The 13,487-nt window shown below is 41.2% G+C and overlaps 1 protein-coding gene across 3 annotated transcripts in view; it reads right to left on the reverse strand.

Moving 5' to 3' along the window:
- Positions 1-13,487, reverse strand: part of IGF2BP2 (insulin like growth factor 2 mRNA binding protein 2) — a 160,602-nt gene that overhangs the window by 21,653 nt on the left and 125,462 nt on the right. For 2 of the 3 annotated variants that reach the window (XM_060150228.1, XM_060150230.1), the window contains exons 8-10: positions 6,401-6,523; positions 5,923-6,058; positions 2,989-3,117 (exon numbers count right to left, since the gene is read on the reverse strand). In XM_060150228.1, coding sequence (XP_060006211.1) covers positions 2,989-3,117; positions 5,923-6,058; positions 6,401-6,523 — 388 coding nt within the window. The remainder of the gene's footprint in view (positions 1-2,988; positions 3,118-5,922; positions 6,059-6,400; positions 6,524-13,487) is intronic. The other variant, XM_060150229.1, reaches the window with a different exon arrangement.

A 13,487-nucleotide genomic window follows, 5' to 3' on the forward strand; every position in this document is an offset into this window, starting at 1 on the left:
CTGTGTGCAGGTTTTTACTTATTTAACAACCCCATGATATGTGTACTATTATTACCCCCATCTTATAGACAGGGACATGGAGACACAAAGAGGTTAAGTCACTTGCCCAAGTTTGTTAAAAATAACAAATGATATAGTGCAGAGATTCAAATACAGGCAGCCTGACTCCAGAATCTATACTGCCTCTTAATAGACTGATGGGCATGGGATACAAAAAGACAATTCATCAGAGAGGGAAAAAAATGGCCAATAAGCCCCAGTGTTAAATCTCATAATAGCACCCTTTAAAGTATCAGATTGCAAGGAATAATTACATTGGTAGTGAGTATAGGAGGAAAAAAACACCTCTCTGTCACATACCAGATAGGAAGGAAAAGTAGTATATTCTTTATGTATCAAAATTTATCATTTATCAATTTATATTTTTATAGTTATATATAAAATTTATACATTCTTTGGCTCCGCAATTCTATTTCCAGGAATTTATTGAGAAAATAGCTGGATAAAAGAACCAAGATATATATACAAGGATTTCCACTGTAGAGTGAAAATTTGGAATACACACACACACACACACACACACACACACACACACACACATCACCTATATATTTAATACATTATACATGTATATATAAATTGTATATATACCCACACATATACATAGAAACACTGATTATTTCTAGATTAAGAAAAAACCTGCACGTGTATTATTTGCTTCTTAAATACTTTGCACATATTACTTTTATAACCAGAAAATGATAATGGTAATTTTCATACATACACACATACATTAAAAGCTTCCAGAGTTGAGAGACCAATTTGTGCATGTGTGAGCCAGCCTCAAAGAGGTGCACAGACTTCCTGACCTTTGGATGCTAAGAGCAAAAGCGCTAGAGTTTGGTGATGCACAAAAGCAACCAGGAAATAACCTAGTTCCTTGAAATCTGAATGCCTTTGTGACAAGAAAGCAATAATATTTTATAAGTATTTGAAGTATCCCCACCACCCCATCCTACCCTGTCCTTCTCAGGAGGCCTGGGCCCACTAGGGAAGCCCTCAGTCCTGCAGTACAGGTTCTAGATTCTGCACAGGTGGGTGGCGATGGCCACCTCCATGCCTGCCCTGAGTTCTGCAGCTGTCAGAGAGAGAGGTCTGCAGGAGCTATATTGTTGCAGATTTGGGGCAACTGTGTGCTTTGGGTTAGAATCTAATCTTGACCTATGGGCTCAAGATCAGAACTACATGGCTTTTAGCTTAAAGAAGAAATTTTATTTAAAATCTATTTTATAAAGAACAGAAACTATTTTAGTAAAATCATTATTCTACTATTTTAGTAAAAAATCTCAGATGTGAAGGAAGCTTTCAAAATGGCAAAACCTATTTTCAAGTTTAGAAAATATTCTGCTATCATATGAAAAGTTCCCTTTTTGTTTTAGTTCAGGGGGCTGCAAAATCTTCTGTAAAGAGCCAAATACATATTATAGGCTTTGCATACCTCAGGGTCTCTACTGCATCTACTCAACTCTGCCATCACAGCAGGAAAGCAAACAGACAGGACGTAAACAAACATTCACAGATGTATTTATTTACAAAAATAAGTGGTGGGCTGCCTCAGGCTGTCGTTTGCTGACCTCTCTTTTAGATTATCAATTTTAGAAGTGGTCTATTGTATTATATCTTTTTTCTCCCACCATTTACGTTACTTAGGTTGAGAGGCTTCTGAAGTTATCTTCTGTGGAGCAGTATGTACAGTCTTTCTCCCAAGAAATGAGATGTATCTAAATGCCAGTTCATTGTACTGGGCTCGGTCATTCTCAAATCTCAGCAAAGATACGGGGACATGCACCTCTCACAGCTGTTCTCCCTCCTTAGAGCAGCTACATGACTATAACAGCTGCCATTTCCCTCCTGCCATATTCCCAGCTCCCTCTAACACACACACACACAGCTCAATATTGGACCCTATCCTTTAGTTTAAGGGAAAATGTATATAACTCTACGGTATGGAGATTTAAAAATGACTCAGAAGAGCTGTATATAAACAAGATGACAGAATGTGTATGTTTTTGTGACTAAGGATGTGGGTGCAAGTTCATGTCTGTATTTTGTTGACAAAACAGCACAGTGGGTTCATCCTGCCTCTCTACAGAGACCCAAAGAGTTACTAGGAATTCCGACACTGCAATGCCTACTACACACCAGAGGCCACCTCTCAAAAGAAAGAAGTGGTTAAGCTAACGTTCTCCAACCTGATTCTTCCCATTTAAACAGTATAAATAAACATTGGGAGAAAATTAGTTTGCTTAAAAAATAAGTAGTATGTGTGGAGAAGAATTAGGAATGAAAAAAAAAAAAAAAAAGCTGTCAAGTACCCTGAGCCCTAATTTGGTAATCTGTTGATCCTGATGATGCTTGAGAATGCGAACAAGCAGAAAACGCAGAAAGTTCACATTTCTTCTGCCACTATTAATTATGATTCAAACAATAAATACTTACTGAGAATCTACTAGATGCCAGGCATTGTGCTAAGTGTTTAGAAATCTAGACACTGTGTTATTTTCTTTTTAAAACTGCCTATTAATAGAATATAATGAATTTGAGTCATAGACACAGGTGGGAATTTTATACACGAGTCATCCAGGTACCCTAATATTTTAGTAGGTGAACAACACTCATGAAGGTTCTGATTTGAGCTAACAAATCCTTTTTTTACAATGAGTAGGCTTCTAGCTAATGAATTTGCTAGTAGTCTCTTTCCTTCCCAGATATGACATATACTATATGTTTAAGAGCACATACTTAGAAGATGGTTTAGTAACATTAATCTGTCCATTAGGAAGAAGTCCTAAGAACTGTTGAATTCATTCTACAATCCCTTATGAGCACAGCCTCCAAATGAAGGCTCTGGCTCTGATTCAACATGGCAGAGAAATGCTGCTGCCTGGAGGAGCGTATGAGCAAACCCCTGAGAACTGAGCTACTTACAGTGAAAGGGTGGTAGGGGGGACCGGGGGGAGCTCCTCGGGGCCCTGCTGGCGGAGGCAGCATGGACAGTCCTGTTGAAAAGATGCCAAGTGCGCTGAGGTTCAACCCCGGGATCAGATTGGCTTGTTGCTGGGAATAAAAATGGAGAAAAAGTTGAGGGGAGGAGACCTGAGAGGTCCAGCTTGCCTGGGTCAACCTCCATCTCTTGCCTGGGTGGCACCAGGGTCTCCTAATGAATCAGCTCCGCCCAGGCCCCGTGGGCCTCTTCCTCACCGTGTTGCAGGGGTGAGCTCTCCAGACCTCAACCTGACTGTGGCTTCCCTTCAAAGGTTCTCTGCTGCCTTGAGAGTGTCTACACATCTTAACACAGCAAGCAAGGCTCTTCCTGGGGACCCAGGCCACCTCACCAGCATCTCTCCTGCTAACCCTTTACCTCCACTCTGCCCGGTCGTCCTCCTCTCTCTCCTCTGGACCCCCCCCCCCAACACTGTCTACCTTGCAAGAAATGTGCTTCTCTCCCTCCTCACCTGGCTACATCCTACTCGTCATGTGGGTTTCACCTGAGCTTAGGTGTCCCCTCTTCGAGGAAGCCTTCTCTCACCCCAAAGGCCTCAGCTCAAGGTGCTCTCCTAACATGCCCACGTTTCCTTACAACAGCAGGCATCACATGGTATCTGAATGGCCTGTGTAGCTGCCTCTCCCCTTTTTAGACCACAGTTTCCTTATAGACAGAGACTGTCCTATTTAGTGCTGTGAGCTCAGTGCCTGGTACATAGTAAGTACTCAATAAATATTTGCTGGATGAATATGTTTAAAACATATTAGATTAATAGTTTTTCCTAACTCTATCCAGGGAAAGATCAGACCCTTCACTAAGATACCACTTATGTAAACTCCATTATCCATATTCAGAATGGTTCACAACCTTGGCTTCTTTACCATTTAGTTGCCAGCTTCATGATCATCTCACTTGCTAATTTCACATTTAAATATGGGGATGCTCACATAGGCTGCCCCTTCAGAGGCAGAGGAATGATGCAGCGCCCACCCTGGCCTGTATCCAACCTGTCCCACCACTGCCCCCTGAACGCTAAGCAAAGCTCTAACATTTTCTCTTTTCTTATCTGTGGCTCTAGGGTCACCCAGTAAGTTGTCTTCTTTTAGAATGTCTGGAATAGGAGAGCTAGGATCCTTAACCTTGATCCCATTCATGTATAAGATTTAGTAATTCTGTTATTCACCTATCAATGCATGACTTTAGCCCAGACATGAATGAACCTAAGTGATATATATGCTCAGGGGAAGATGTCTGGAGCACCCAGACCCTTTGCAGCATTTCCAGGTGTTCATGGAAAGAGCTGTTTATCATAAGATATCAAGATCCCCAAAGAAGAAAATGAGATCAGCGGATGATACTTTCACAGACAAATACACACAAACAGGGGAGAAGTTCACACTGAAGTCTTCTCCTCGTTGTGCCTCGTAATTATGATGTGACAAGGGCTACTAAGGGGGGATTTGGGGTGAGGTGGGAGAGAGAGTACTGACCTGAGTAAGAAGGTCCTGTGGAAAGTGCTGCAGTGAGGAAACTGGGGCTGCGTTTAACCTACCTAGTCCTTCGTCAACATTTATTCTTCTGTGAAATGTTATATACAAAGTCTGGGATTTTCTTCAAAGTCATCCAAGGTGGGTGGGGATATGGATAAAGGTTCAGATGAAACAAAACAGGCCATGAGTTGGTAACTGTTGAAGTTGGATTATGGGCATATGAGAGCTTATCATAGTATCCTTTCCTGTTTTGTATATGTTAAAAAAATCACTACCATAAAAAGTGAAAAAATTTACTCCTCTGAGCTGAGTTTGTGCTTTGATTGACGGACAAATCTTTTTAAGATTTCTGAATGAACTCTAGAATGGTGTCTCTCCATTAAAAAGTTGGAACTAGTAGTAATAACAGGAAGAACAAACCCAAATCAGTCTGCTAGAAGTATTAGAGCTGAGGTGGATGACAACATTTACTGGGCGTAAATACATCAGGGACTTCCTTGGTGGCGCAGTGGTTAAGAATCCGCCTGCCAATGCAGGGGACACGGCTTTGATCCCTGGTCCGGGAAGATCCCACATGCCATGGAGCAACTAAGCCTGTGCACCACAACTAATGAGCCCGCGCTCTACAGCCTGTGAGCCACAACTACTGAGCCCGCGTGCCGCAACTACGGAAGCCCGTGCACCCTAGGGCCTGTGTGCCGCAACTACTGAGCCCGTGTGCCACAACTACTAAAGCCTGCACGCCTAGAGCCCGTGCTCCACAACAAGAGAAGCCACCACAATGAGAAGCCCACGCACCACAACGAAGAGCAGCCCCCGCTTGCCACAACTAGAGAAAGCCCGCACGCAGCAACAAAGACCCAATGCAGCCAAAAATAAATAAAATTTAAAAATAAATTAATTAAAAAAATAAAAGAACAGATCAGTGAGAGATGAAAATCAGAAGTTATTTTTAAAGTATGTACTTTTAAAATTGGAAAATAGGGGAAAAAATCCCACTTTTCTAACATACCAGCTATTTTGATTTTTATATATAGCCTTCCAGGCATTTTGACCCATATTATTTTACATAATTATAACCCTAGTTATATATACTTTTATATACTCTTTTAATTAACAATACATCATAAGCAATTCCTCATTTTAAAATCTTCCAAGTTGTGATTTCGTTGACTCCGTACTATTTTGTCCAGTGCACTTATCATAATTTACTAGTTCGTTTCCTGATTATTCTAATGCCCTTGCCCCAAGAAGACATGAATAACTCTGCATACCTACTCTAAAGTGCTTCTTCACTTTCTGAATGGCAATTATGCTTAGAGAGGCTTGGGTCCTGCCTGAAAATACATGTGAAAACCAGTGGAGAAGAAAGCAGTAGGCACTTACATTAACAGCCAGCATATCATTTTCAAAGGCCTCACGCAGCTTCTTCATAATCTCTATTTCAGCATTGGCACAGGCCTCAACTGTGCCCTTCACAGTGATGGTTCTTTCAGGGTTGTATATGCTCAAATCCTGCAAGCTGGCCACCAGGAAAAAGAGAGAAATTTCCTTTTTTCAAAAGGAAAAATAAAATCCCAGAAGGATCACAAACAAGTCTTGGTGGAGGAGACAGGGAGAAGACACCACACGCTGTGGCACAGAATATCTGCCATCTTATCTCAAATCTTTGTAGTGACTTAGATCAAATCCACAGTAGAAAATGTTTGACTGGTAACTATTTATGTATTTGTTTTGATGGTGTTGAATATAACCATATCACTTATGATTACATTCCCACTTTCAAGCAGATGAATGAGTTGGATATATCAAAATGCTCAAATTCTCCATTATTGGGCACAATTAATCTGAACAAGAGGCTTACGATGAGATTGTTATCTTGGTCCCTGTCTCGTGTTCAATTTTCTTCAAATTTCTGCCTTCTTTTCCAATCAGTCTTCCAACCAAGCCATTGTGGGCCAAGATCTTCAGAGGAATCTCTTCAGCTCTAAAAGACACAAGCCACATTTTAACATTTAAGGTGAACACAACGGTTGCCTCCCAAGAGCTATTACCCTCCTTTTTTCTTACAAATAGAAGCCATTTCTGTTCAGGTACCAAGTGGCCATGGGCTTTATGAGATGCTGGGTCCTTCACTAACTCGGGTGTGTGAATTCTGATTAACACACGCCAAATCATGGTAATTATACTCCCTTGCTGTGACTGGTTGGAAATGGGTCCATGAGAGAGCTCTGGCCAACTAGGTATGAGAATTAAGTCTGTTGGGTGATTTCAGGAAGGTTTTCCTTGCTCTTAAAAAAGGCACAATGGATAATGACATCAGTCAATGGTAGACTAGGAAGCTACAGGCCCTCCTACTCCCACTGAGACACCAAGTTGACAACAAAAGATAGGCTAGACTATCTCTCTAAGAACTCTAGAGATCAGGTGAGAAGCTACAGCACCCAGGCTTTTATAAAACCAAAAAGGGATTCAAGTAAAAGGGGTAGGAAATTTTGTGGCGTTTGGCATGCCTTTCATGCTCCTTCCCCTACACAGTATAGCAAGGGGAAACTGGGAGGAAATCCTCCATACCAGGGATCCTCCCCTGGGACAGAAACAAAAAACTGGACCATGATTCCCACGTTCTGGCTTGCCTGGGAGCTGCCCGAGTGATTGGTTTCTGTCTCGCCTGACTTAGAGTTGACAAGCCTGGTGCCAGAGTCTGGAAGCTGCTGAAAACAGAGGTGAACTGTTAGAGCTGCAGTTCCATAGTCAGAAGCCAGAGGGTGAAAGAGATCAGAAATGGTTTGAGAGGTCCTAGAACCTCCAGCCAGACTGATTAGTGATGATCTTCTCCTGAACAAAGCCAGTGTGCAAAGACTGTGAGAGGTTGTTTTTTTTTCAAATGCTCAAATCGCAGCAAAAAGTTATAAGGCATATAAAGAAATGGAAACATGGCCTAATCAAAGGATCAAAATAAAACTCCAGAAACTGACCCTAAAGAAATGCAGATCTATGAGCTACCTGACAAAGACTTTAAAACAGTGATCATAAAGATACTCAATAACCTAAAAGAGAACACAGACAACTAAATGAAATCAGGAAGATGATGCATGAATGAAGTGAGAATATCAACAAAGAAAAAGAAACGATTAAAAAACCTAACAGAAATAACAGAACTGAAAAATACAATAACTGAACTGAAATATTCATTAAAAGGGTTCAACAGCACACATGATCAGGCAGAAGACAGAATCAGCAAACTTGAAGATCAGTCATGTGAAATCATCAAATGAGAGGAGAAGAAAGAAAAGAGAATTTTTAAAAAGTGGAGAAAGGGACTTCCCTGGTGGCACAGTGGTTAAGAATCCACCTGCCAATGCAGGGGACACAGGTTCGATCCCTGGTCCGGGAAGATCCCACATGCTGCGGAGCAACTAAGCCTGTGCACCACAACTACTGAGCCTGCACTCTAGTGCCTATGTGCCACAACTACTGAAGCCCGTGTGCCCTAGAGCCCGCGTGCCGCAACTACTGAAGCCCGTGTGCCCTAGAGCCCGCGTGCCGCAACTACTGAAGCCCGCGTGCCTAGAGCCCGTGCTCCACAAGAGAAGCCTGTGCACCGCAATGAAGAATAGCCCCTGCTCACCGCAACTAGAGAAAGCCCGCACGCTGCAAGGGAGACCCAACGCAGCCAAAAAAAATAAATAAATAAAGTGGAGAAAGGCTAAGGGACTTATGGAACATTATCAAGTGGATCAAAATACATGTCATTGGAATCCCAGAAGGAGAAGAGAGAGATGGTGCAGAGAGCTTATTCAAAGAAAACAGGCAGAAAACTTTCTAAATCTGAGACAACAAATGGACATACTGATTCAAGAAGCTCTAAGAACATCCAACCGGGATAAACCAAAAGAGAATTCCACTGAGATACATTATAACCCAAGTGTCTAAAGTCAAAGAGAAAATCTTGAAAGCAGCAAAAGAAAAGTGATTAGTAACATATGAGGAAATCTCCATAAGATTATGGATGGAATTCTCAGCAGAAATTTTGCAGGCCAGAAATGAATGGGATGACATATTCAAAGCACTGAAAGAAAAAACTATCAGGCTTCTCTGGTGGCGCATGGCTGAGAGTCCGCCTGCCGATGCAGGGGACGCGGGTTCGTGCCCCGGTCCGGGAAGATCCCACATGCCGCGGAGCGGCTGGGTCCGTGAGCCATGGCCGCTAAGCCTGTGCGTCCAGAGCCTGTGCTCCGCCACGGGAGAGGCCACAACAGTGAGAGACCTGCGTACCGCAAACAAACAAACAAACAAAACAACTATCAACCAAGAATACTGCATCTAGCAAACTGTCTTTGAAAATGATGGGGAAATTAATACTTTTCCAGATAAACAAAAGCTAAAGGAGTTCATTACTATCAGATCAGCTCTACAAGAAATGCTAAAGGGAGTCCTTTAAGTTGAAATGAAATGATGGTTCAACATATGAAAATTAATCAATATAATATACCACATTAATTGAATAAAGGACAAAACCCACATGATCATCTCAATTGATACAGAAAAAGCATTTGATAAAATTTAACAACTTTCCATGATTAATAACACCCAACAATTTAGGAACAGAAGGAAACTACCTCAACATAATAAAGGCCACTTGTGAAAAGCCCACAGTGAACATCATATTTAATGGTGAAAAACTGAAAGGTTTTCCTCTAAGATCAGGAAGAAAACAAAGATGCCCTCAGTATTTCTATGTAACATACTATTAGAAGTCCTATCCAGAGCAAGTAGCTAAGGAAAAAAAATAAAAGACATCTAAGTTGGAGAGGAAGAGGTAACATTATCTCTGTTCACAGATGATATGATCTTATATGTAGAAAACAAAGATTCCACAAGAAAACTGTTAGAACTAATAAACTAATTCAGCAACACTGTAGGATATAAAATCAACATACAAAGAACAGTTGTGTTTCTATACACTAACAATGAACAATACGAAAAGGAAATTAAGAAAATAATTCCATTTATAATGGCATCATAAAGAATAAAGTATTGAGGAATAAGCCTAATTAAAGAAGTAAAAGACTTACACACTGAAAACTATAAAACAACGCTGAAAGAAATTAAAGACAGAAATCAATGGAAAGACATCCCGGATGCCTGGACTGGAAGACCTAAAGTTGTTCAGATGTCCACACCACCCAAAACAATCTACAGATTTGATGTAATCCCTATCAAAATCCCAATGGCAACTTCTGCAGAAACAGAAAAACTCATTGTAAAAATTCATATGGAGGGGCTTCCCTGGTGGTGCAGTGGTTAAGAATCTGCCTGCCAATGCAGGGGACACAGGTTTGAGGCCTGGTCTGGGAAGATCCCACATGCCATGGAGCAACTAAGCCCGTGTACCACAACTACTGAGCCCATGTGCCACAACTAGTGAAGCCTGCGTGCCTAGAGCCTGTGCTCTGTAACAAGAGAAGCCACTGCAATGAGAAGCCTGTGCACCGTGACGAAGAGTAGCCCCCGCTCACCACAACTAGAGAAAGCCCACACACAGCAACAAAGACCCAATGCAGCCAAAAATAAATAAAGTAAATAAATTTATTAAAAAAAAATTCATATGGAATCTCAAGGGACCCTGAATAATCAAAACAAGTTTGAAAAAGAACTCACATTTCCTGATTTCAAAACATATTGTATAGCTATGGTAATCAAAACAGTATGGTAGGACTTCCCTGGTGGCGCAGTGGTTGAGAATCTGCCTGCCGATGCGAGAGACACGGGTTCGAGCCCTGGCCCGGGAGGATCCCACATGCTGCGGAGCAGCTAAGCCTGTGTGCCACAACTGCTAAGCAGCCCCCGCTCGCCACAACTAGAGAAAGCCCGCACACAGCAACGAAGACCCAATGCAGCCAAAAATAAATAAATAAAAATAAATTTATATAAAAAAAAACAGTATGGTACTGGTATCAAGACAGAAAAATAAACCAAGAGGAAAGAATAGAGATCCCAGAAATAAATCCTTGCATATATGGTCAAATGATCTTTGACAAAGGTGCCAAGGCTACATCATGGGAAAAGGACAGTGTCTTCGAAAATTATCTTAGGAAAACTTGCAAAAGAATGCAGCTGGGGGCTTCCCTGGTGGCGCAGTGGTTGAGAGTCCACCTGCCGATGCAGGGGACACGGCTTCGTGCCCCGGTCCGGGAAGATCCCACATGCCGCAGAGCGGCTAAGCCTGTGAGCCATGGCCGCTGAGCCTGAGCGTCCGGAGCCTGTGCTCCGCAATGGGAGAGGCCACAACAGTGAGAGGCCCGCGTACCGCAAAAAAAAAAAAAAAAAAAAAAAAAAAAAAAAAATGCAGCTGGACCCTTATTTCATATACAAAAATTAACTCAAAAGAGATTAAAGACCTAAATGTAAAACCTGAAAGTGCAATTTTCCTAGAAGAAAACAAAGGAGCAAAGCTTCACGATAGTGAACTTGGCTACTGTTTTTTGGATATAACACTAAAGCACAGTTGACAAAAGCAAAATTAACAAATAGGATTACACCAAACCTAAAAACTTTTGTGCATCAAAGGACACACTCAACAAAATGAAAAGACAACCTATGAAATGGAAGTAAGTATCTGCAAATCATATATCTGATAAGGATGTGGAGAAATTTGAACTCTTGTGAAAGGCTGGTGGGATTGTAAAATGGTGCAACTGCTATGGAAAACAGGTTCCTCAAAAAATTGGAAATAGAACTACTGTATGATCCAGCAATCTCACTTCTTGGTATATATCCAAAAGAATTGAAAGCAGGGTCTCAAAGAGATATTTCAAAACAGCACTATTCATATAGCCAAGAGGCAGAAGCAACCCAAATCTCCATCAATGGATAAATGAATAAACAAAATGCGGTATACACACACAATGGAATATTATTCAGCCTTAAAAAAGGAAATCCTACAACATGAATTCATTTTGAGGTCATTATGTTAAGTGAAATAAGCCAGTCACAAAAAGACAAATACTGTATGATTTCACTTATCTGAGTTCTCTAAAAGAGTCAAATTCGCAGAACCAGAAAATAGAATGGTAGCTACCAGAGGCTGGAAGGAGAGGGAAAAGGGGAGTTGTTGTTTAACAGGCACAGAGTTTCAGTTTTGTAAGATGATAAAGTTCTGGAGATCTGTTTCACAATAATGTGAATATACTTAACACTACTGAACTGTACCCTTAAAAATGGTTAAGACGATAAATTTTATGATAGGTGTTTTTTAGTTTGTTTTTTTTTACAATAAAAAAAGTTCAAAGAAAAAGGGCGGGGGGGACAAGGAGAGGATGCCTTCTCTTTCAACTTTTAAATAGTTTTCTGTGGGGATCCAAGGTCTGAAATCACTTCAGTCATCTTGTCATCATCAGGGGAGTATCAGACACCCTGAAGAAGGTAAAGCAGAAAGAAAAGTCATGGGCCTTTTAGTCTATGATTCAACTGACCTTTCAGTCACTCTCACATAATAAGGACTTCTAATTATGTGACAGCATAATTGTTTCTTATTGCTTAAGCCACTTGTTATGTTTTCTGTTACTTGAGACCAAAAGCATTGAACAGATGCATTACTACTGCCTCAAAATACATGGATGTTTGAAGAAGCTCCACTAGAATGTGACTTACAGAGGGCAGGGTTTTTTTGTCAGCTTTGTCCACTGGCACATAGAACAGTGCCTGACAGACAGTATGTACCCAATAAATATTTGGTAAATGAATAGAAAGAAAGTTTAGAATCCCTATTCTCCTCCGTCCTCCACCTCCTACTCATCTTCCTCACGGCTCAGCTTAAATGTCACTTACACAGGGAGGCCTTCTCTGAAATCCTCAAATCTCTTCTTGCCCCCTAAAACCTTGATTAGGGCCTCCAGTTACCTGCAGTTGTTTTCCACTGTAGCACCTCTCATAGCTGTGCTTAATTACTTACTGGTGTAATTATTTGTTTAGCAGATGTCTCTCCCACTGGATAAAAAAAGGAACTGGATCTTGTTCAGGGCTGTAGCCTCAACCCAGCACAGTGCTCAGCAAGGTGCCGCACTCAAAAAAAAAGTACTTCAAAGACAGTCAAATTCTATCTTGGCTCTACACGAATACTTTAAGAATCCAATTTATACATCAGTCTTTTTGGTTCTTCAGAATATTGTAAGATGCTTACACCTAGCTCAAAGGACCAAGGAGGGACATTTATAAAATTCTCAATAACTTAGATGAGGGAGGGGCTTCTTCAAATTAAGACACAGCATGTGGGGGGTTTCAAAAGCCCCAAATACTAAATAATTAGTTAAGTGAAATGTTAGAGTCCCTTATGAAATCTAAGAATAGATTTGCAACGTTTTTCTTTTAGGAACTACTTTCATCTTCTTGGTTTTGGAACACTATTATTTGACATTGTTTGCTAAATCAGTTTTATATTCAATTCATCCCTCACTGCTTCTTTTTTTTTTTTTTGCGGTACGCGGGCCTCTCACTGTTGTGGCCTCTCCCGTTGCGGAGCACAGGCTCCGGACGTGCAGGCTCAGCGGCCATGGCTCACGGGCCCAGCCGCTCCGCGGCATGTGGGATCTTCCCGGACCGGGGCACGAACCCGTGTCCCCTGCAATGGCAGGCGGACTCTCAACCACTGTGCCACCAGGGAAGCCCCCTCACTGCTTCTTTATTAAAACTGCCACACATGCCTGTAAGTGGATTTTGCCAAACAAACATACAGGCTTTTTTATTATATTGCCTATTCCGTTACCATTAATTTGTTTATAATACAAATTAATAAATTTGTATTACTAAATTATACAAGTTACTAAGAACTGTATTTGTCATTCAAATTTGTACAACACTCAGGAATCCTAAGAAATATTTTGTAAAAGAAATGGACAGGGGGAGAGAGAAAAACAAAGAAGAATGAAGTAGCCACTCAGATACCAGTT

This window comes from Lagenorhynchus albirostris, chromosome 5 (genome assembly GCF_949774975.1).
Source record: "Lagenorhynchus albirostris chromosome 5, mLagAlb1.1, whole genome shotgun sequence".
NCBI lineage: Eukaryota > Metazoa > Chordata > Mammalia > Artiodactyla > Delphinidae > Lagenorhynchus > Lagenorhynchus albirostris.